The 20363-nt window shown below is 40.5% G+C and overlaps 1 protein-coding gene across 5 annotated transcripts in view; it reads left to right on the top strand.

Annotated features, from left to right (window-relative positions):
- RPS6KA6 (ribosomal protein S6 kinase A6) overlaps positions 1 to 20363 on the top strand; it is a 123258-nt gene that overhangs the window by 83612 nt on the left and 19283 nt on the right. For all 5 annotated transcript variants that reach the window (XR_012906857.2, XM_075940767.2, XM_075940766.2 and 2 more), the window contains 6 exons: positions 7775 to 7877; positions 10090 to 10214; positions 10585 to 10710; positions 11554 to 11643; positions 12830 to 12988; positions 19464 to 19625. Coding sequence is in view for 4 of the 5 variants with exons in the window: in XM_075940767.2 (XP_075796882.1) it covers positions 7775 to 7877; positions 10090 to 10214; positions 10585 to 10710; positions 11554 to 11643; positions 12830 to 12988; positions 19464 to 19625 (765 nt within the window). In the remaining variant the exon portion in view is untranslated. The remainder of the gene's footprint in view (positions 1 to 7774; positions 7878 to 10089; positions 10215 to 10584; positions 10711 to 11553; positions 11644 to 12829; positions 12989 to 19463; positions 19626 to 20363) is intronic.

Below are 20363 nucleotides of genomic sequence, written 5' to 3'. Positions count from 1 at the left end.
GGCCCCTACAGGATGAAGGAGGTAACCTAGTGACAGATGATGTGAGGAAAGCTGAAGTACTCAATGCTTTCCTTGCCTCTGTCGTCACAGACAAGGTAAGCTCCCAGACAAATGCATTAGGCAACGCAGTATGGGAAGGAGGTGGACAGTCCTTGGTGGGGAAAGAACAAATTAGAAACTATTTAGAAAAGCTAAAAATTCACAAATCTGTGGGCCTGGATTTAATGTATCCGAGGGTACTGAGGGAGCTGTCAAATGTCTTTGCGGAGCCTTTGGCCATTATCTTTGAAAACTTGTGGAGATCGGGAGATATCCCGGATGATTTGAAAAAGGCAAATGTAATGCCCATCTTTAAAAAATGGAAGAAGGACAATCCAGGGAACTACAGACCAGTCAGCCTTACGTCAGTCCCCAGAGAAGTCATGGAGGGGATCCTCAAGGAATCCATTTTGAAGCACTTGGAAGAAGGGAAAGTGACCAGGAATAGTCAACATGGATTCACAAAGGGCAAGTCGTGCCTGACCAATCTGATTAGCTTCTATGATGAGGTAACTGGCTCTGTGGATATGGGCAAGTCAGTGAACATGAGAACGGCCGTACTGGGTCAGACCAAAGGTCTATCTAGCCCAGTATCCTGTCTACTGACAGTGGCCAGCACCAGGGCCCCAGAGAGGGTGGACCGAAGACAACGATCAAGCGATTTGTCTCCTGCCATCCCTCTCCAGCCTCTAACAGACAGAGGCCAAGGATACCATTTTATCCCCTGGCTAATAGCCTTTTATGGACCTAACCTCCATGAAATTATCTAGCTTCTCTTTAAACTCTATTATAGTCCTAGCCTTCACAGCCTCCTCTGGCAAGGAGTTCCACAGTTTGACTACACGCTGTGTGAAGAAGAACTTTCTTTTATTAGTTTTAAACCTGCTCCCCATTAATTTCATTTGGTGTCCTCTAGTTCTTCTATTTAGGGAACTAATACATAACTTTTCTTTATCGGCCCTCTCCACACCACTCATGATTTTATATACCTTTATCATATCCCCCCTCAGTCTCCTCTTTTCTAAACTGAAAAGTCCCAGTCGCTTTAACCTCTCCTCATATGGGACCCGTTCCAAACCCCTAATCATTTTAGTTGCCCTTTTCTGAACCCTTTCCAAGGCCAAAATATCTTTTTTGAGGTGAGGAGACCACATCTGTACACAGTATTCAAGATGTGGGCGTACCATAGTTTTATACAGGGGCAGTAAGATATTCTGGGTCTTATTTTCTATCCCTTTCCTAATAATTCCTAGCATCCTATTTGCCTTTTTGACCGCCGCTACACACTGTGTGGAAGTTTTCAGAAAACTGTCCACAATAACTCCAAGATCTCTTTCCTGATTTGTCATAGCCAAATTACCCCCCATCATACTGTACATATAGTTGGGGTTATTTTTCCCGATGTGCATTACTTTACACTTATTCACATTAAATTTCATTTGCCATTTTGTTGCCCAATCACTCAGTTTGGTGAGATCTTCTTGGAGTCCCTCACAATCTGCTTCTGTCTTGCTATCCTAAACAGTTTGGTATCATCCGCAGACTTTACTACCTCACTGCTTACCCCTTTCTCCAGATCATTTATGAATAAGTTGAAAAGGATCGGTTCCAGGACTGACCCTTGGGGTACACCACTAGTTACCCCTCTCCAATCTGAAAATTTACCATTTATTCCTACCCTTTGTTTCCGGTCTTTTAACCAGTTCTCAGTCCAAGAAAGGACCTTCCCTCTTATCCCATGGCCATGTAATTTACAGAAGAGCCTTTGGTGAGGGACCTTGTCAAAGGCTTTCTGAAAATCCAAGTATACTATATCTACTGGATCCCCCTTGTCCGCATGTTTGTTAACCCCTTCAAAGAACTCTAACAGATTAGTAAGACAGGATTTCCCTTTACAGAAACCATGTTGACTTTTGTCCAACAAATTATGTTCTTCTACATGCTTCACAATTTTATTCTTTACTATTGTTTTGACTAATTGCCCGGTACTGAAGTTAGACTTACCGGTCTGTAATTGCCAGGATCGCCTCTACAGCCCTTTTTAAATATTGGTGTCACGTTGGCTACCTTCCAGTCATTAGGTACGGAAGCTGATTTAAAGGATAGGTTACAAACCACAGATAATAGCTCAGCAATTTCCCATTTGACTTTTTAGAACCCTTGGATGAATGCCATCCGGTCCCGGAGATTTGTTAACATTAAGTTTTTCTATTTGTTCCAAAAACCTCCTCTAATGACACTTCAATCCGGGACAGTTCGTCAGATTCATCACCCACAAAGGACGGTGCAGATTCAGGAATCTCCCCAACGTCCTCAGCCGTGAAGACTGAAGCAAAGAAATCATTTAGTTTTTCTGCAATGGCTTTATCGTCCTTGATTGCTCCTTTTATAGCTCTATTATCTTGGGGACCCACAGGTTTTTTAGCAGGCTTCCTGCTTCTAATGTACTTAAAAAACATTGTTATTTCTTTTTGAGTTTTTGGCTAGCTGTTCCTCAATCTTTTTTTGCTTTTCTTATTACATTTTTACACTTGATTTGACAGTGTTTATGTTCTTTTCTATTTATCTCACTAGGATTGGACTTCCACTTCTTAAAATATACCTTTTTGTCCCTCACTGCTTCTTTTACATGGTGGTTAAGCCACGGTGACTGTTTTTTAGGTCTCTTGCTATGTTTTTTAATTTGGGGTATACGTTTAAGTTGGGCCTCTATTATGGTGTCTTTAAAAAGTTTCCATGCAGCTTTCAGGGATTTGGCTCTAGTCACTGTGCCTTTTAATTTCTGTTTAACTAACCTTCTCATTTTTGTGTAATTCCCCTTTTTGAAATTAAATGCCAGGGTGCTGGACTGCTGAGGTGTTCTTCCCACCACAGGAATGTTGAATGTTGTTATATTATGGTCACTATTCCCAAGCGGTCCTGTAACGGTTATATCCTGGACCTGATCCTGCGCTCCACTCAGGACTAAATCGAGAATTGCCTCTCCCCTTGTGGATGTGATATACCTTGACTTTAGCAAGGCTTTTGATACGGTCTCCCACAATATTCTTGCCAGCAAGTTAAGGGAATATGGATTGGATAAATGGACTGTAAGATGGCTAGAAAGCTGGCTTAGACTGTAGGGCGCAACGGGTAGTGATCAGCGGCTTGATGTCAGGTTGGCAGTTGGTTTCTAGCGGAGTGCCCAAGGATCTGTTCTTGGATCAGTTTTGTTCAGCACGTTTATTAATGATCTGGATGAGGGGATGGATTGCATCCTAAGCAAGTTTTCGGATGACACTAAGCTAAGGGGAGAGGTAGATACACTGGAGGGTAGGGAGAGGGTCCAGAGTGACCTGGACAGATTAGGGGATTGGGCCAAAAGAAATCTGATGAGGTTCAACAAGGACACATGTAGAGTTCTGCACCTGAGACGGAAGAATCCCAAGCATTGTTACAGGATGGGGACCAACTGGGTAAGTAGCAGTTTTGCAGAAAAAGACCTGGGGATTACAGTGGATGAGAAGCTGGATATGAGTCAACAGTGTGCCCTTGTAGCCAAGAAGGCTAATGGCATATTAGGGTGCATTAGGAGGAGCATTGCCAGCAGATCTAGAGAAGTGATTATTTCCCTTTATTTGGGTCTGGTGAGGCCACATCTGGAATATTGTGTCCAGTTCTGGGGCCTCCACTATAGAAAGGATTTGGACACATTGGAGAGGGCCAAGCGGAGGGCGACAAAAAGTATTAGGGGGATGGAGTGCATGAGCTATGAAGAGAGACTGAGGATTTTGGATTTGTTTAGTCTGCAGAAGAGAAGAGCGATGGGGGATTTGATAGCAGCCTTCAGCTTCCTGAAGGGAGGTTCCAAAGAGGATGAAGAAAAGTTGTTCACAGTAGTGATGGATGGCAGAACACGGAGCAGTGGTCTTAAGTTACAGTGGGAGAGGTCTAGATTGGATATTAGGAAAAACTATTTCACTAGGAGGGTGGTGAAGCACTGGAATGGGTTACCTGGGGAGGTGGTAGAATCTCCATCCCTAGAGGTTTTTAAGTCTCGGCTTGACAAAGCCCTGGCTGTGTTGATTAAGTTGGGATTGGTCCTGCTTGGGCAGGGGGCTGGACTTGATGATCTCCTGAGATCTCTTCCAGCTCTATGATTCTGTTTCCCCTCCCTTGCCCTATTACAAAATGGGGGCAATCATTCTCATTAAAACAGTGTCCCTTGGTCCCCCTATTCTGTGATCAATCTAAAACGGCAGTAGGTAGGCCCTTCCACATGGTTCTCAACATTCAGGTCACTGGTTTCAGCTTTGCAACTTGGAAGTGTCAGAGTAAACCCTTCTGTTGATCCTTTGCTTCAGTCTTCTGTGGCTTTCAGCTCTGACTGTCTGGCTTGGAAGTAGGAATGTGAATGGTTTATTGCTAAGCATCACCCTTTGTGGGTGATGCTTACCGGTTACCGTTAACCAATGGAGGCTGTGGCTGGAGCGGTGCTTGCTGCGGGCAAGGGGCTGCTCCAACCCAGCTGCTCCAGCCATCTGTCCGCTATTTAATTTGTTTAACTGGTTAATTAAAGAGGATTTTACATTTGTACTTGTATGTCAGCTAAGCTCAGAACCATTACTCCATCCTTATTTTTGTTGATTTGGTAGCCATGCACTTTTTAAAATTTTGGCTTCTGTGACTGTCCTCTCCTGTTCTCCTCCCACACTTCCCCCTTTGGTCTGTGCAAAGTAGACGTCTCCATCTTCCTGACACATTCTTGTTGATGTCTAGGTATCAGACCATCTCAACATGTCTAAAACAGAGCTTTTAATTTCTGCCGCCAAAACCCTCTCTGCTGCCTTCCTTCTTGATTATTGTGGACACTGCCACCATTCTGCCTGTCTCTGACCCAAAACATAAGTATTCTCTGCAATTTAGACTGAAGTCCTCACAGCTAGGCTTTTTCTAATTCTTGACTGATTCTTTCTGCATAACATTTCTAAAATATAGCCTTTTAAATCAGTATTCAGTTTTTTTTCTAAAAGATAAAGTTTAGATCAAAGAAGAATTAATGCGTGGAAGTCCTAATGGCTTCTTGTACTGGAACTGAGACTAAATGATCACAATAACCCCTTCTGGCCTTATCTGTGAATTCTTCCAGTCCATCCACACAGCTAAACTCTCAGCTCACATCTCAATTCATTACAACATCCTTTTCCTTTGTCTTCAAAAATACAATCTTGCCCTTCTTATATTTATTCAGAATGCTCTTGCAAAAACCATTTTCCTAGCCTGATAAATTGATTCATTCCTCACCTCATGCCTTTCTGCATCCCTCTGTTGCCTCCCTTTTCTCTGTGCCATCGATCATAAGTTGCTTGTCTTCACTTTTTCAAGTTCTTTCATAGGCTCTCTTAACTCTGCTCATCTGTATCAAGATGGCAACTGCCATCTCCAGTTGGCCCATGAGGCCATCCTCCATTGTCCACTTATTAAACTTTTCAGTCTAGCTCCTTTGTCCTGCCTCCCTTGCTTCCCTTCATGCTTGGAAGGAGTATCCTTGAACCACAAAATGTTATCATCCTTCAAATCCCTCCTTAAAACTCTCCTTTTCTGTGATGCCTAAAAAATCTTAACTGTCAGCCATTGTGCTGAGGCCACCCGTGTACCATGCTGACGAGTTTTGTGTCTTTTTTTCTGTACTCACCTGTGTCTGGCAGGTGGGATAGGAATATAAATATTAATAGAAGAAAATCCAATTTGTACATGCCTAATGGTAGGATGATATATTGATACACTAGGAAGAAGATTTCTCTCTAAGGATCTGATCTCTCTAAACAAGCAGTGTCTAGAGCACCTTTCAACCTGTGGTCTGCAGACACCAATTTCCAAAGGGATCCATATTCAGAATTTTTCCAGGGTTTTCAAATAAAAAGATAGGAAGTCACAGAGAGAATTGCACTTTTACCTCATTACTTTTTTTTTTTATAGTGTGTACTTCATGTATTGGATACCATTTTGTGTAAAATCAGTTCTGGTTTGGGAATGGTTATTTTTACTTTCTGTTTCATGGATTGTTCTTGATGAGCTATGCATATTTTCCCTAGCCTTGAGTGACTTCTCTTCAGTGGATTTTTTTTGTACACAAGGACGGGGAACAGTAGAAGTCTGGTGATTGTCAGGGAGTACCACGTATCCAGCCCCTATAATCCACTGAAATTTAGACTTTGACCATAAAAGGATAAAAGCAGAGACTTTTTTCTTCACAAACTCTGAATAGGGCTAAGGAACAAGGTTCCTTCGAAGCTGTGTGGCTGTGCAGCTACCTAATAAGTCCTGTACAGGGGCTCAAGGCTGCAGCACACTGAATGTGTCTCTTCTCCTGGCTGCAGCATCTTTGTGGTGGGGCTGGAGGAGCATGTCTTTTCCCCTGGTCACAGCAGAGAGCTGTTGCAGTTGGGGGTGAGGATGCTCATCCAGTCCCAGCAGCAAGGCTGAATTAAAAAAGGGGCTCTAAGGGCTGTAGCCCAGGGCCCCTGGCTGAGGGGGTCCTCTTATGACAAGGCACTGGTCTGCAGCCTGTAAAGTCCCTGTGTTTTGGGGCTGCCCTTCCTGAGGTGGGGGCAGGCACCCCCATGCGTTGCTGTTCCTTCCCTCAGTTGGAGCTGTCTCTCCAAGTGCTGGGAATCTCTGTCCCCACAGCTCCTATTGGCGGGGAAGTGCAGCCAATGGGAGTGGTGGAGGGCAGGGCCTGACGGTGAGCACAGAGCAGCATGGAGTCACCTATATTCTCCCACCCGCCAAATACCCTGCACCAGTTCTGAGTGCCCTCCAGCACCCTAGCTCCCTCTTAGACACCACCTCCCCAACCCTGAGCCCGCTCCTGCACTCTAACTTGTGCCAAGACACCACATGCTCTTCCCAATCTCCTCGCCTGAATCTGCTTCCGCATTCCAAACCCTTTTGCTCCCTGGAATCCCCTCCACACTAAACACCTTATCCCCAGCCTCATCCCAAAGCCTGCACCCCCAACTAGAGCCCTCATCTTTTCACTCCTGAGGCCTCTCCTACACTTGGTATCCCTTGGCATCACACACCTGTCAGATCTTACACGTGCAGAACGAATTTTTTTGTTTACACCAATATGGAGGTGATGTGTCATCTATTGTCTCCATATTGGTACACATAATTCATTCTGTACATGGACATCATAATTAGAGGGAGCACTGCTGTGGAATATTTGTTTGGGGTAATGCTTTACCATTGCACCACTCATTAGGACAGAAGAGGAGCTGCAGTGCCTCACTGTTCACTATCAAATACTCTCATACCCTAAGGCAGGGAAAAAAAGAAAAAGGTTAAGCAGAATCTTCTGCCCCAGGGATCTGTAATGGGGGAAAGTATGAGAGAGCTCCTCTCTCAGCCTCCTCCTGCCATTGGAGAGTGTTTCTTGGTAAGGCACATGCAGGAGGAGTAGGTGGGGCAGGCTTTGATATATTCTTGGGGCTTTCTGACACTCTTTCTTGCTAATACTGTTCAAATCAGGAGAGCAGAAAAATCTGAACAAGTCTTAAGAAAAAAAAAGAGCGATACATGTTTGTGTTCTGTGCCTGCTGTTTTGAAGTGCGCTCTTTCAGAAAACTACATCTTTTGGAAATAGATGAAAAACATTCTAGTTGCATTTCTTTGATTTTTTTAACAGAACATATATATCTGTATACTCATTCTGAATTTTAGTTAAACTTCTTTTGTTGTTTTCCTGTTACAGAAACTGTTCAGAAGAGAAATTCAGCCCCCATTTAAACCTGCTTCTGGTAAACCAGAAGATACTTTCTGTTTTGATCCAGAATTCACAGCAAAAACCCCAAAAGGTAATGTGCCTGTTTAGAAATGAGTCAATATGATGAACTGATTCTGTAGGAGGCTTACATTACATTGTTGTTTGGTGCCTGGGGGCCAGAGCTATAAAATTAGAACCATTGATCTTGGGAGTTTGCACAAACATGAAAGGCAGATTATATACTAACTATAGTAAAATCAGCTGTGGCATTAGTGTCATTTAGTGGATGGAAAAGTGTTTTTAACCTCTTGTGTCTCAATTTTATGCCTTTCTCCATTGCTTCTGTTCCTGTTTTAGCCTGTGGTTGGTTTTTTTATGTCCATTTTCTCTAGAGGTAGATTGACTTGAAATTGTAGAAGGGGGCCTGAAATCCAAATCTCCCTCCTCTCTCCTGAGTGCCTCATAGTTTCCTCCATCAAGCTGCATTTCTTTATTTCACTGCACACCCCAAAGAGGAGCATTCTTAGGCAGTGAATTGTCTTCTCCCATTCATCTTCTACCTGCTGGCGAGAGAAACTGCAGAGAAAACATGTTTTGTCTTAGAGGAGAAGGCAAAGTGTCTTCATGTCTAAGATGTGAGGAAATTGAACGGCAATGCATTTCTTTTAAACCATTTTAACCAATATATGTTAGAGGATAAGAGATGCCAGACAGTTATGGAGTGAAAAAACCGTTGTTGTTGAAGTAATCCGTATCCAGGTAATGGGATTGTATCTACTAGTGGACATTTGAGATTCCTGCTAAAATTATTAGTGTTGTTGTGATTAATGTTCATAATTATGTGCTAGTTTAAAAATTAGCATTGTATTATAATGAATTAGAGGGGTTCATGCTCATGAATATCTTGAACCTGGCTGTGTATAGATCAGGAAGACAGCAGTACAATATTTTATTTGGTTTCACATCAAAAGAGATTATTTTCCTAAATGTACGAGCTAGGAACCATTTTTATATTAAAAACTTGGAGTCTGTGCCCTTCATTGGGACTCTGTTAACACAGCTAATGGAGCAGATTCCTTCTAGGTCTGAGTCTTAGATGTTGCTTGTAAATTTAGATGTTTTAATACATAGTTCTTCATGTCTTATCAAAAATCTATTAAGTCAAAAATTAAGTGAAGATGACTGTAATATTCTAGTCCTTTTAGTGAATGTTTTTGAGTATATTTCAGGATCACTATCTTCTATAGCTGGCAATAATTTGGCTCAGTTAAGTTTTTGTCCAATACATGTAAGTGAAAGTAAGTAAAAACTAGATTAGAGAGAGCAGGGATTTTTCCTTGTCAGGATTGAGGTGCATTGATAAAACTGGATGTGTGGTGAAGTTAACACATTATCATACATTAATGTTTTGCCTGACTTGAGCTGTCAGATGAATTTGAGTACTTCTAGAAGTCATCTTTCAAATATCATTCAGAAATTGCCACACATTGATATGTTCAGTCCCTCAGTTAATCATTATCGTTCAACAAATAGTGTGTTCATTTAAGAGTCCGATTTATCAGTCTCCCTGTGACTCTTTCATCCTGACTTTAAAACCAGCTATCTGGCTTGTTGGCCACATGAGGTGGTATTAGTAGTTTGTAATCCAACTTAATTGCTGAGTTTACATATATGAATGAAAATACTTCTAGGACAAATTGAGCTTTATTTGTGCATTGTCTAAACACAGTGAAGTTAGAGTTGCACATTGTGCATTGGGAAGTCCTTGGCTTTTGTGAATTTGAAACCTATCACTATGTTCTTCAGGCATTATCTCCCAAGATCCTTGTACTTCTGCCATTCCTGTATCAATGATGCTTCAGTTGAAGCTTCTTTGCATCACCCTTTTTAGCTCCTCATATCTGAGCTTACAACTATGAATGAAATAGTACATCAGTCTTTAGTTCTTCTTTCTGACTAGTCATGGATAGATTTTTTTTTTTTTTTTGGTGTGGCAGCCAAATAGATGAAATTGCATGTATTCTAGTTTCTGCAACATCTTGAAGTCTTATAGTTAAACAATAAAAAGCATGCTTCGTCCTTTAGCATGTGATACTGTTAAAATAAGCAAAAGTGAGAATTTAAGTAAAAGATGATGTATTGGCGTACTGCTTCATCTTATAATTCAGAACTAATTTTGCTTGTATTTACTGTAAAATACTTTTGAGAACATATGGTACACACAGAGAATGACTTAGTTTGAACATACTGTAGTACAATAATACTCTTCAGATTCTAATAAAGCATGTGTGTTTAACAATTAGATTCTCCAGGAGTTCCACCAAGTGCTAATGCACATCAGCTGTTCAAAGGATTTAGCTTTGTTGCAACTACTGCTATAGAAGATCATAAAATCTCACCCCTCACCAATATATTGCCAATAGTACAGGTAATATTTATTTTTCTTGGTATATTTATTTATTTACGGAAATGCTCAAAGCTGACATGGGTATTAATAATTAACCTTCATTTTCCTGTTGGAAATACTCTGTCAGCAGAGCAGCTGCAAAACCTGTGTGTGTGTGTGTGTGTGTGTGTGTGTGTGTGTGTGTGTGTGTGTGTGTGTGTGTGTGTAAATAAAACATGCAGCAATTTAAGCTAATTTAGTGTCAAAAATCAAGTTGAATGTCTTTTTAAATGCACATTTCAAAAGGAGAAAACTTCAAACAAAGAAAATATGTTCTGCTTGAGAAAGTAAAAATTATGTTTTGATTAAATACAATTCATTGTTTTAAAATTCAGTTTATATTTATTTAAAGCAACTTCATGGAAACAGTGCACAGTTCACTGATGTGTATGAGCTGAAGGAGGATATTGGAGTTGGCTCCTATTCTGTTTGCAAACGATGTGTGCATATAGCTACCAACATGGAGTTTGCTGTCAAGGTACTTGGTGTAAATTCTCTTTTGGTATCTGAATTCTTACTTGGCAGTTGAGTAATGTATCTTTTTTCATCTACTAGTAAGTACAGTTGTCATTTCCTTTCAGAGGGAAGGTTATCAAACATTGGGAAAAGACTCATGAAGAAATGTATCAATTGAAACAAATCTGTTGGCTTTGAGATTACTTCAATTATCAAATATTTAGACAGACTGAAAAAGCATATTGTTAAATGTTCACTTTTCCTTTTTTTCTTGCCCTTGCAATAAGGGTGCATCTGCACTGCACCCATAGCTCAAAATAATCTATACAATTTCAGCTAGGCAAATTGCATCGTTTATTTCGAGTCAATTTCAAAATAGCTTATTTCAAAATTTGGTGCTGTCTACATAGCACTTATTTTGAAATAAATTGTTATTCCAGAATGCTCCTTAACATCTCATGGAATGAGGTTACAAGGATGTCGGAATAGTGAGCTCATTGCATTTCAAAATAACGGTTGCACTCAAAAGAATAGCACTGCAGTGTAGGTAAGATCAATGGGCTCTGTAGGTGAGTAGGAAAGAAGTAAAAATATTTAGGATAGTGTGATAAATTCACTTAAAATCTTTCTATTACCTCAGTTTTCAATATGTGCCCTAAGTTGCTTTGTAGCTATTAAAATCAAGCTCACTACTCCTACGGATGAATCATGAAAGTAAAGGGCAATAATGCATGTCTTTTATAGTCAAAACTGCTATCTTGCTCAGTTTGAAAATCTTGTAGCTTTTGCAGTCTCTTATCCAAAATCTAGTATAGTCATCCATTTTGCCTTTACATTGAGACCATTTCCACTGTTTATTTCACAGATAATTGACAAAAGTAAGAGAGATCCCTCAGAAGAAATTGAGATTTTGATGCGCTATGGACAACACCCGAATATTATTACTTTAAAAGATGTATGTACTCTTTTTAAATTTTACAATTCTTACCTTAAAGCAGTCAAAGAGTAAAGAAAATGATAGGCTTTACAGGTGAAGCAAAGAATTCTTCACTTTTTTAAGAGTTAATCTCCACTCTCCCTTCCATATGAAATTCAGATCTTGTTTTTCATGTTTCTACTGGAAGATTGTATAGACAGACAGTTAGTAGAATTATGATACTATTAATTATTTAATGGAACTTGTATATGTGACAGGAGATGGGATTTTTAGATACTTTAAATTATTTGGTTTTTGTTTAACTCAAAATGCCTAACAAGCACTTAAAGATCTACTTTTAAAAGACTCAGCACTCATACCATCATACACTTTAAATTAATAGCTCAGTAAGCTCCTACTGTAGTGCTCTTGTTTTCCAAAGAATTCTATAGCAGAAATCTTAAAAAGGACCAAGTATTCCTGCTATTACTAAGGATTAAAAATAAATTCATAAATAGAACAGAAACCAAATTCATTTGGGCATTCATCATTTGCTATTAAGAAGCAAAGTGCACCATGCTCCTATTTCAATAGGTGGTGTATTGATGGCGTAGATTGGGACAACACCAGTTGATCAAGGGAGGAGAACATGTGGTAGTGGGATGCAGGGTTCTTCACGTTCAGAATCACTAGCTGCCCTAAAATGGCTAACTCCAGCTATAATTGACATGTTTTACTAGTACATTGGGGAACTTACTTGGTTTTTAAAATAAGAGTCCTACAGTTTTAATATATACATCTTTCTAAGTCCGATACTGCAAGCTTGTTTTTGCCGTCGTTACTTCTACTGAACACATAACATGTGGATGACTTAAAGTAGAAATAAACTGCTTACGTGACCGTATACAAAATGCTATAATTCAAAATCACATCTGTAAAGGATAGGGAGAATCAAAATGCTTCTTCGCAGGGCATCTCAGGTTCATAGATGGAAAAAATGAATTCCACAGTCATCATTTAATGACCTACTACTGCCACATGACAATGAGATGAATGTGCTTTATTAATCCTCATGCCACAAGGCATGAATTTTCAGTTGAAAATTCCATATTCATATACACTTAGAAGATTGAGAGGACTTTTTTGTTTATCCTTAAAAATACTTAAACTGTATTTTATTGTGAATTATTCAGATGAGTATGCATTTGTTTTTAAACTTCTGCAGGTGTATGATGATGGCAGATGTATTTACTTGGTTACTGAATTGATGAAGGGAGGAGAGCTGCTTGATCGGATTCTCCGACAAAAGTATTTCTCGGAACGAGAGGCTAGTGCTGTATTGTATACTATAACTAAAACAGTTGACTACCTTCATTGTCAAGGAGTAAGTAATATATATTACAACATGATTATTAATTACAATGCATTATGTTAATGCTTAATGACTTCTTTGTTTCGGTCTTTAATAGGAAGTTTAATGATGAAGGGATGCCTAACATAGTGAATGCTAGTGGAAATGGGGTAGCTTTGGAAGATAAAATAAAGTTAAAAATTACTTAGAAAATTTAGATGTCTGCAAGTCGCCGGGGCCTGCTGAAATGCATCCTAGAATTTTCAAGGAGCTGATAGAAGTCGTATCTGAGCCTTTAGCTATCATCTTTGAAAAGTCATGGAAGTCGGGAGAGATTCCAGAAGACTGGAAAAGGGCAAATATAGTGCCCATCTATGAAAAGGGAAATAAGAACAACCCAGGAAACTACTGACCAGTCAGTTTAACGTCTGTGCCAGAAAAGATAATGAAGCAGATAATTAGGAATTCCTCTGCAAACACTTGGAAGATAATAAGGTGATAGGTAACAGCCAGCATGGAATTGTAAAGAACAAATCATGTCAAACCAATCTGATAGCTTTCTTTGATAGGATAACAAGTCTTGTGGATGAGGGAGAAGCGGTGAATGTGGTATACCTAGACTTTAGGAAGGCATTTGATACTTTCTCTCATGACCTTCCTATCAATAGACTAGGCAAATCCAACTTAGATGGGGCTACTATAAGGTAGGTGCATAACTGGCCAGATAACTACTCTCTGAGAATGGTTATTAACGGTTCACAGTCATGCTGGAAGGGCATAACAAGTGGGGTTCCACTGGGGTCTGTTTTGGGACCAAAAACAGTTTGGGGACCGAAACAGTTTCAGCCCATTGATCGTGTGGCGTTCCTGGTCCTCATTTCCCCTCACCCCCAAGAAGCTCCACTACCTACCTCCAGTGGCAATGGAGGGTAGTGGCTGCTTCCCACTGGGTGGACAGAAGTCCTGAGCTGTGTGTCACTTCTGGGGATTCTGGAAATGCGCTGGCTGCTTCCTTGCCCCAGCTCTGTGGCGTGCCGGGAGCTTACTGGGGTAGTCCCCAGAGGTGTGCTCTGGGACTTCCCTTCTCTGCAGCAGGACGGGAGGGAGTCAGCCCTGGAGGGTGCATGCACGGGGGCTTCCCTGCTCTGCGGGAGGCTCACGCCGGCCCTGGAGAACTTGTGTGATGGGGCTTCCTTGCTCCGTGGGAGGAGGGGTTGGCTCCGGAGGGGGCACGTGCATGGGCTTCTGTACTCCATGGGAAGCACGCGTCAGCCCCGCAGGAGGCGTGCGACAGGGCTTCCCTCCTCTGTGTGTGTGGGGGGGGGAGGGGGGAGGGAGTCCATCCTGGGAGGAGGCGGGTGCAAGGGACTCTGTCTCCTGCTCTCCCTCCCCCCCGACACCCTGTCCTCTTTCCCCCACTGTCACCCTGCCCCAGCACCCACTAGCACCTTTCCCCAGTACCATGTCCCCTGCTCCACAGTTGGGGCAACATTAGTGAAGCTTGGCGGGTTTTGGAGAAGTTATTTTTTTACATCTCACTTATGTAACCCCAACTTACTTTTCTGTGGGTCAGTGATCCCTGACTCAAAACAGGTTCCCCGCCCTTCTCATAAATAAAGACAATGCAGAAACTTTTTCTGTTTGACATAGTATTTTATTTAAAAATGAAGCCTGGCCAACAAACCCCCATTTGGCCACAGCATCATAACACTCCTGCACCCCTCTTTCCCCCAAACCCTAGATCTGAGCCTATCATACATTGGAACCCCTTGCCTTGAGCCCCTCTCATACCCCAACCCAAATTCCTACACCCTCACACCCGCAAGCCCGTGGCTTGCTTAGTACCCCAACCCTCCATCTGACCCCATCACTGCCCAGCCTGGAGTCCCCTCCCCGAGCTAGCATCCTCTTCTTCACCTCTTCCTTCATCCAGATTTCCTCCCAGAGCTCTCACCCCTTCCCACCCCCAAATCCCTCATTCCCACCCCAGAGCCTACACATCCTGTCTCAACGTAGCGAGAGTACAGCTAGACTGCAGGAGTTTTTCAGGATACCAGAGATATCCCAAGAAAAAACTCTTCTGCATCCAGGGATGCGTTTGCTCTTCACTAAGAAAAAGAGAAGAACAAACATGCTCTTTTGGTAACCCCTGTATTCCTCTTTCCATGATGAATAAGGGGGCTTACAAAAGAAGGGGTTTTTATGACATTTGGTCCAGTCTAGACAGGCCAAATGTTGGAAAAACCTCTTCCTACAGAAGAATTTTAAAAAAAAGAAAGCAGCAGTATAAGAGTTGGGGATTGCAAGTGATGGAGAGGAGGAGAATAGAGAGGGTGGGGCTTCAAGGAAGGGGTGGGGTCTTGGCTTGTTCTGTCATTTAAAAAGTGATCTTGGGTGTACAAAGTTTGGAGACCACTGGCATAGAGAGTATGCTTATTAAGTTTGCAGATGATACCAAGCTGGGAGAGGTTGCAACTGCCTTGCAGGATAAGGTCATAATTCAAAATGATCTGGACAAACTGGAGAAATGATCTGAGGTAAACAGGATGAAGTTTAATAAGGACAAATGCAAAGTACTCCACTTAGGAAGGAACAATCCATTTCACACATACAGAATGGGAAGTGACTGTCTAGAAAGGAGTACTGCAGAAAGAGATCTAGGGATCATAGAGTACCACAAGCTAAATATGAGTCAACAATGTGACACTTGCAAAAAAAAGCAAACATGATTCTGGGTTGCTTTAAAAGGAGTGTTGTGAACAAGATACAAGAAGTCATTTTTCTGCTCTACCCTGCACTGATTAGGCCTCAATTAGAGTATTGTGTTCAGTTCTGGGCACCACATTTTAAGAAAGATGTGGAGAAATTGGACAAGAAGAGAAGAGGAAAAAAAAGATTAAAGGTCTAGAAAACATCAACCAAGAGGGAAGGCTGAAGGGTGTCAGGGAAGGAGGGCGGGGAATTGTTCTCCTTGGCCTCTGATGATAGAACAAGAAGCAATGGGCTTAAACTGCAGCAAAAGAAGTTTAGGTTGGACATTAGGAAAATCTTCCTAACTGTCAGGGTAGTTAAACAGTTGCGGGAACCTCTATCACTGGAGATATTTAAGCGCAGGTTAGACAGACATTTATCAAGGATGATCTAGATGGTTTTTGGTACTGCCGTGAGGGCGGGGAACTGGATTTGATCTCTCAAAGTCCCTTCTAGTTTTAGTATTCTATAAATATAAATACGATCACATTTTCTTTGTGTCTTACAAATTTTCGTTCGCTTAGTGCATGAACACCTTCTAAAGAGAGAGTTAAGACTTCCTTTGCACACAATATAATTCAAATTTTATGCATAATTTATAAAAATGTCTAGATTACATAACCTTTAATTATCCTGCATTTCCACGGAGAGTGGGAAGTGGAGTATTTTTCTATATTTCATATTAAGATTTCAGTTTTGACTCATGCAGTTAGACAAAAATCTTTTTGCTGTTCTCATGTAAAGCTACAATAAAAAAATTATTCTAACATGAAACATTGAATTTCTGTAAGATAATTATGTAAAATAAAGTAGTACTTAAACCACTGAAACCTAAGTTCTGTATGTAAATTTTCCAACCAAATATTTTATTGTGAACTTCAAGTATTATGTGAACTTCAGGAATACAAACAGTTTACTCAGGTACTTTGTGTAAAATTGATTTGCATTATTAGAACTTTCCAACTGGAAATATCAATTGGGTTATATCACAGCCATAATCTGATTAATGATGAAATAATGCTTATTCCCCTGAAGATGATGATTGTGCATCACATGGCAGAAAGTGGGCATTTTGTGGAAGTCTGATTTCATTTTTTTCTGAATTATACACATCTGTATAATCAACAGCAGTATAAATTAAAACATATTAATACAAAGCGACTATCAACTCAGAATAAAATGTAGCCAGATTTTAACTATACTATTAAATTTATTCACCTGAAATGTCCTAGTTTCTTAGTTTGTTGTCGTCTTTTAATCCTGTAATACTGGCACAGGTTGGACCTCTCTGGGCCGGCACCTTTGGGACCTGAGCTGTCCTGAACCAGGAAGTTTGCCAGACCAGAGGAGGTCAGAGCTCCTCTTCTGGTTGCCTGATTCTGGGCTCCTCTCCTTAGAGCTCCCTGCTCTGACCTCTCTAATGGTGGCCTGGCAGGTGCTCCTCACACTGCTGCCCACAGGCTGCCTCAAGTCCCTCGGGGTTCCCAACTGGGACCATCTAGCCACTGCAGCCCCGTTGCCGCAGCGTGTTCCCCAAGGTAGCATGGAAGAGGCCACACAGCTACCCTACCCCCTCTGCTAGGGCTAGCCCTGTTGCAGCCTACGATTCCCTGGGGTTCCCAAGCAGGGCCACCTGCTTCTGCCAGCCCTGGTTCAGCCAGGGCATTCTTGGCTGGCGCTGCCCAGTCACTCCAGCCCCGCTGCCACCAGGGTTTCCTCCTGCTGCTGGAGGTTCCCCAGCAGGGTCTCCCATCACCATCAGCCCCTTTGCAGCTGAGGCTTCCGCACCTGGGGGCTCCTCAGCTGGAACCAGGACTCCCCAGCTACCTGGTCCAGCTGAAGCTGAGGATTCCTCTGCAGGGGCTTCCCAACCACTCCTGTCCCTGTTGATGTTGGGGATTCCCTGGTCAGGTCGGGCTCCCCAGCTGCTGTCTGGCACAGATGCTGTTGGTCCAGTTTGAGCTTCCCAGCTCCCACATTTTCTCCTACTGCCACCTTCAGTGCTTTTTGGTCAAGCAACATCCGTGGCCCTTCTGCACTATAGATGTTGCTGGACCAGAGAGTCCCGGATTTGGGAAGTTCAATCTATAGTCCCTTCATCTTCATATGTATGTTTGAATATATAATAATAATACATTGCAATTTTAATAGCATATTAAATATTTTAAGCACATGTTTAGTACTAGAAATGTTTTTATTCCAGAGGGTTTTTTAAATTTTACAGTTACTAGCAGGAATATTTAGTAGTAAGAGTTCATCCATAGGTGTATGTTATAAAAATCATCTTGCAAAGTGACTTTTAAAAGTCCAAAAATCTAGTTGAGTGCACTAGCATTTCTTTTTTTGGAGATGTCTAGATCACAGATGAGCTTGGTTATCTTAGTCTTACCCAAAATGTTCACATGCAACCATGGAACCTTGTTAAAATTCACGTAAAGGTTGAGGTATATCACCAGTTATATAAGGACTCTGTCATAGTACCTCTCTCTCTCTCAGCCCTTATTTCTGAATATTCTTCTTGATTTATGAATTCTGAGCATGAGCAAAAACTACTTACATCAGTAATTGTTGCAAGATTGACCTGTATAGGTGGGGTGCTATCTCTCGAAATATCCAACACCCGAACAGTAAAGACAAAGTGAACACTAATATCCTCTTATCAAGTAATGCAATCGTTAATGTACAAATGCTCACATTTTTTTGAAGTTCTGAATTGAACACAAGCTGCAGCATGAGATTAAGGCGAGAGATTTTGAGTCCATATAGACAAACCTACATTTAGTAACTAACATAGGCGTCCTGCTATTTAGAGTAGCTTTTGCTACAGGCTGCACTTTTGATAAAATGAAAGCCCGTTTACGAGTTCTGTTTTTTGTAGTAAATACATTTTTCTAAATCTTAAAGGATGAGATAATATGCTAAAGAGTAACTACTAAATTATTGCATACAATAATACCATTTCTAATACAATACCATATGTGTGAGGGCAATGAACAAAACAAGAAGAGGATCTTTTTATGTTGTGGAAAATACTGGTAACTTTTTCAAAATCCATTTCAATCCTATGCTCTTTCTCTTACTGTATCTGGAAGATTGTCACTTTATTACAAGGATTGCTAGCATCATCATAGAAGGAATATATTATCCAATATAGGAGATATATCTTTTGGAGCAATTAAAACAATAATTTTATGCCAGTGGTTATGCAGTTTCATTCAAACATTTTCCCCAGATTTTAGCCCAGTTAACAAGGGTCAGGAAAGAGAACTTTAGAAAAGTTGCTCTTTCATTTGTCCTTTCATATATTTTAAAATAAGTTTAATTTAATTGTAGTCACATAATAACCTTTTAACGTTATGAATTTAAACAGTATTTAAAATAGAAAAAAATATATCATAATAAATAATCAGTTAACATTGTAGTTACAATCCTGCTACTTGGGTGAATTGATTAACCCTTGTAGCTTTTGATGTGGAGGTTTTATTTCTCAGGTGGGGGGTCAATAAAGAGAAAATTGCATCTGAATCATAATTTAAGACCTCCCATGTAATGTTTTTTTAAAAAAAATGAATTTCTGCAGGTACATAATATGTTATTTAATTATATGGATCCATATTGTGCTATCTTCATAAAACTGTTAAAGTTAGGAAGTTGTATATTTTGGCAAATGTTATCAGTGTAGGAGATACCATTTGTTGTTTTACTCTTATAACATATAATTTCTAAGTATTTTGAAGCCTCTTCATTTTTTTTAAAGGTAGTGCATAGAGACCTTAAACCGAGTAATATTTTATATATGGATGACTCAAGTAATGCTGACTCTATCAGGATTTGTGATTTTGGATTTGCAAAACAACTTCGTGGAGAGAATGGACTTCTTTTAACCCCTTGCTACACTGCCAACTTTGTAGCACCAGAGGTATTTTCAGCCATTTAATATATTGATTTTATTTGTACTGTTCTGACTCATGAAGAAACCATGTTCTGTCATCATATGGGCATGTTTTTCATGCCTTTTAGTAGAAAAATGTTTCATTATTTGGACTAGTTTCCCCTAAATTTAGCTATAAATGTCATTCATGCTCTGTAAATAAGTTTTCACAATGGCTTTTATTTAACACAGATAATATGTTCTCTTCCAAATGAAATCATGCTTTTAAATTCCAAAGGAATTTGTCTCAAATTTGTTTCCTAGTTTAATGAGCTAAAATTAACTAGACATTCTCTCCTTGTTTTATAACCAACATTTAGATCCTTTTTTGTCCTACGAGATACTGGTTTGATATTGTCTATGTTGTGGGCTAATTTGTGAACTCCTTTCTTTCTTTCTTTTAGTATTAATTGCAATTTGCCAAAACCTTTAGAAGTTATTGTTTCCCTGAAATGGCTTTTACACTTTTAAAAAGGAAACGTCCTGTCTTGACAATGTTCTAGTTATGTTTCCAGAGTGGTGATCTTGAATATTGCCGCACTATGTCTTAAAAGGATTGGTTCCAAATAAATTCAAGAGACTAAAATTTCCTCTTGATATCTTCCCAATTACAACTTCAGTATTTTTATCTTTCTTGTAAATATTTGTGAAGCATTTAAAGTACTTGTCTTTCCCCCCTCATTTTCTGCATTTGTTTTTTTAGAGACAGTGTTGCTTGTATTGTAC

The sequence above is a fragment of the Pelodiscus sinensis genome, chromosome 13, assembly GCF_052426305.1.
Source record: "Pelodiscus sinensis isolate ZL-2025 chromosome 13, ASM5242630v1, whole genome shotgun sequence".
Classification (NCBI taxonomy): Eukaryota; Metazoa; Chordata; order Testudines; family Trionychidae; genus Pelodiscus; species Pelodiscus sinensis.
This window is presented reverse-complemented; position numbering and strand designations above follow the sequence as displayed.